Source organism: Papaver somniferum, chromosome 8 (assembly GCF_003573695.1).
Source record: "Papaver somniferum cultivar HN1 chromosome 8, ASM357369v1, whole genome shotgun sequence".
Lineage (NCBI taxonomy): Eukaryota > Viridiplantae > Streptophyta > Magnoliopsida > Ranunculales > Papaveraceae > Papaver > Papaver somniferum.
The window spans coordinates 174,510,747-174,514,214 of NC_039365.1; the positions used below are offsets into that span (position 1 = coordinate 174,510,747).

The 3,468-nt window shown below is 34.3% G+C and overlaps 1 protein-coding gene across 1 annotated transcript; it reads right to left on the minus strand.

Annotated features, from left to right (window-relative positions):
• Positions 1-230: 230 nt before the first annotated feature.
• On the minus strand, positions 231-3,235 carry LOC113304020 (caffeoylshikimate esterase-like). Its single transcript, XM_026553119.1, has 7 exons — positions 3,044-3,235; positions 2,779-2,941; positions 2,527-2,673; positions 2,313-2,443; positions 2,097-2,234; positions 1,802-1,900; positions 231-830 (listed from the first exon to the last, which is right to left on the minus strand). Exons 1-7 carry the CDS (start codon positions 3,044-3,046, stop codon positions 534-536), a joined length of 978 nt encoding a protein of 325 aa, XP_026408904.1. The 5' UTR covers positions 3,047-3,235; the 3' UTR covers positions 231-533.
• Between the last annotated feature and the right edge of the window lie 233 nt (positions 3,236-3,468).

The window sequence follows — 3,468 nt, forward strand, 5'->3', positions numbered from 1 at the left end:
AAACTATAATTTATATTTTCAAAAACGACCAAACAGACAGTTGAATAGACCATCTGGACTAGACTCTTTCTAATATATTATTTTTAGGACCTATTTGTATTTCCTACTAAAAAGATAGTTAAGCAATAAACACCGCACTTAGCATGGTCCTGGCTAGACTGTACATTAACAGAACGATGCTTTCCGGTGAAACCTAACCATGCATTTCACCAGCTAGCTATAATAATTTTGAACGAGAAATCAACTCCATAACTAGAAAATATAATTCTTACAACATTACTTAGTATAATAATACTCCAAAAACAATCGATCAAAAAAGAATCCTAAACAATAAAATTAGTACCCTGCGTTCCGGAAAAATGATATTTTCGTTTTTTGAATTTGACCTATTTTTAGACAAAATAAAATAAAATATCAAAGTGTCTTTTTTTCCTAAAACGGAGGTAGTAAAATACAAACCACAATCTGTAATGGCTTTGCAATATTATTTCGCATCCATAATTTATCTGCACCTACTTGGTCTTAATGATAGTCTACAACTTCTTCCCCAAGGGTGCCACTCGGAATTGAGCATCATTATCACCTTTCTGTTCCCTCTCCAGCCTTGAAGAACTTCTGACTTCAGTTCTCTCTTTCAACCATGAAACTATATCAGCAAAAACGATGTCAATGTTCTCAACTGGTTCTCCCGAAGTTAATGTATGCCACATTCCAGGATATAGCTTGAATGTTTTATCAGAACTCGCCGCTGTCTTGTATAACAGTTCACTCACTGATGGGTCTGTAACTTTGTCATCTCCTCCATGAACGACTATAAACGGCAGTGAAACCTATACAAACACAATAGTGAATGTGTTTATAATCCTCTTCAATTATTTGCACAAGATACAGATTCCAAAATCACATGGTATTTATTTCAATAAATAAATGCGACAAAAACCAGAACCAACTTATTAAGTTCTTAAGAAGTTCGGAACTTAGGGACTTGCATAATAACCAAACAAGGAATCAATAATGACACACTTCAGCTAAAAACTTGTATATATGCAGAATTCAATGGATACTGACCTTGAAGCATGCAAGTTGCAAACTAAACTATAGGTTCATTTAAAGCCATGGTCCATGGAGGCATGTGCACCAGAAATTCCAAAAAATGCTCATGCGTACGTGCACATCGCCAATATATCCGGATCTTACTCATCTCAATTCCCCCTCATAGTCAGTCATATCATGGGAGAATTATGAGTACAGATCGACCCCACAGAGGCTCTAAACATAATCACAATCATTGAAATTTCATACCGATCCCTTTAAAGAGATGACGTAGTGATGACTAGCGGCCATTTAAGATTTCAGACTTTGAAATTCAATATCTTGACTTTCAGTTAAACCTATATCTCGAAGTTCTTCTAAACTTCACTCCCGGTTCTCAACTTGATCAAGTTGTTCCCGAAAGCCGACTTCATTAATGAGATTTTCTCTTTTTCAATGTTGACAAACATAAAGTACTCAATTATAGAATAAAAATATACTGTATCTACCAACTCATAAACATCATAATCGAGATTCAAGACCCAGTAAACATGGACAAACTTATGTTTGATGTAGATTTAACAGCTAATTTCTAATTAACAACACCAATGATAGATTAACAAGTAGATAGGTTAAGAAATTGAATTTGATTCAGACAGTTGGATTAAAAAAATGTAAGTGAACAGCAGATCGTCCAATGGGTATCATTGAAAGTATTTTACGAAAACAATTAATACAGTAATAAAAAAGTGATAGCGATAGAGCTGACCTGTTGAAGATTCTTTTCGATGTCTAAGCTCACGTTTAGAAGTTCATGAGCAGTCTTCAAACGAGGTCTTCCTTTATAGCATAATGGGTTCGAACGAACCTTCACAATTACAAACCAAAACCATGGTTAACAAGAAAAGAATTATTCTTTTCTTTTCTTTCTTTTGCACTAAAAAATTATCAGAGTACTGAAAAAATTACAGTGATGCGATACCTGGCTTGTCTAAATAAATTTCAAAAACAAGAAGAAATTTGGAATGATTAAACAAAAATGCCACGACAGTAAAAGGGCATACCTCTTCTCTTTTGGAAGGTAGTTTGAAGGCAATATCGATAATATCAGTTGTTGGGACAATTTTCCATGTGGGTATGACAAGGGTGAGCACTGATAGAACACTCACAACCAGTCTAGGTGGTTTCATATCATCTGCAAGCTGTTTAATTCAAACAAATAAATACTGTATTATTATGGAAGAATTTAGAAAGATAAAGTAATTAGCTGACTGACTAACCTTACACATGGGAGCAACTAAGATAGCACCATCCCAATATTGTGGTTTCTTCCTGTGTAAAAGAAGAAGAACTGCACCTCCCATGGATTCTCCTAATAGATATCTTAACTTTCTTTTGTTTTCTTTCTTTTCTGTAAAGAAATTAATTACTAGATTGGTTAAATGGATGTTAAATGGATTATTAGGTAATGAACAGCTTAAGGTTAGAACTAACCACAAATGCTTGAGAAATGGTCAGAACAATCGTCGACAACTCTTTCGAAACTAGGGACGAAACCTTGTAATCCTGAAGATTTTCCATGGCCTTCATAATCCATACCATAAACTCCGTAACCGGCTTTCGCTAGACGAATTGCAGTATCTGATTATCATTGTAAATTTCAAAATTAAGACCATTTCGTCGTCTTTGTGTATCTTTTTCAATAAAAGTTAAATCCAAAATATTGATTTAGATTAATATTCTTACCTTTCATGGAGATGCTGCACTCCATGGCATAACCATGGCAGAGAAAAACTAAAGCTTTGGGTTCTGTGTTTGCAGGTACCCAACTACATGTAAATAGCTCTAGTCCACGAGGTACCTGTATTATCTCTTCTGCGTATTTGATAGTTCCAACCATCTCGTCCGCCTATAACCATAAAGAACCCCAAAAGAAAACAGAAGATTAAGAAGAAAAAAAACAGAGCTAATGAAAATATTTGGTTTTTATGAACAGAGTTGAAAAACTAACCATGAAGAAACAAAAACTGATGGATTGCTCTTTAGTAGAAAGAAAGAGAGTATTTGCAGAAGAAAATAGAATTTGGATTGATTCTTCTTTAAAACAAAGAAGAAAGTCTTAATACAAGGGAGATTGAGAAGAAATTGGAGTGAATGAGAAAAAACTAATATGAAATGGTTAACTTATATATACAAAAGTTTTACAGCTTGTACGTACATGTTTTCAGAGGAAATTAAGTCGTCATCTCTGATTGGATGCTTTTATTAGTTACTCCTTCCTTATCTTAGATTAGATTATTTGAGGGTATTCCAATCCTGATAAACGTGGAATGACATTATTTTTTCGAATGGGAAAAGTTTCGCACATATACGTTAAGTTACTGAATGTGACACCAACTTTTTGATGTCCCACCCCCGTAGATTAGACGCTAGTGA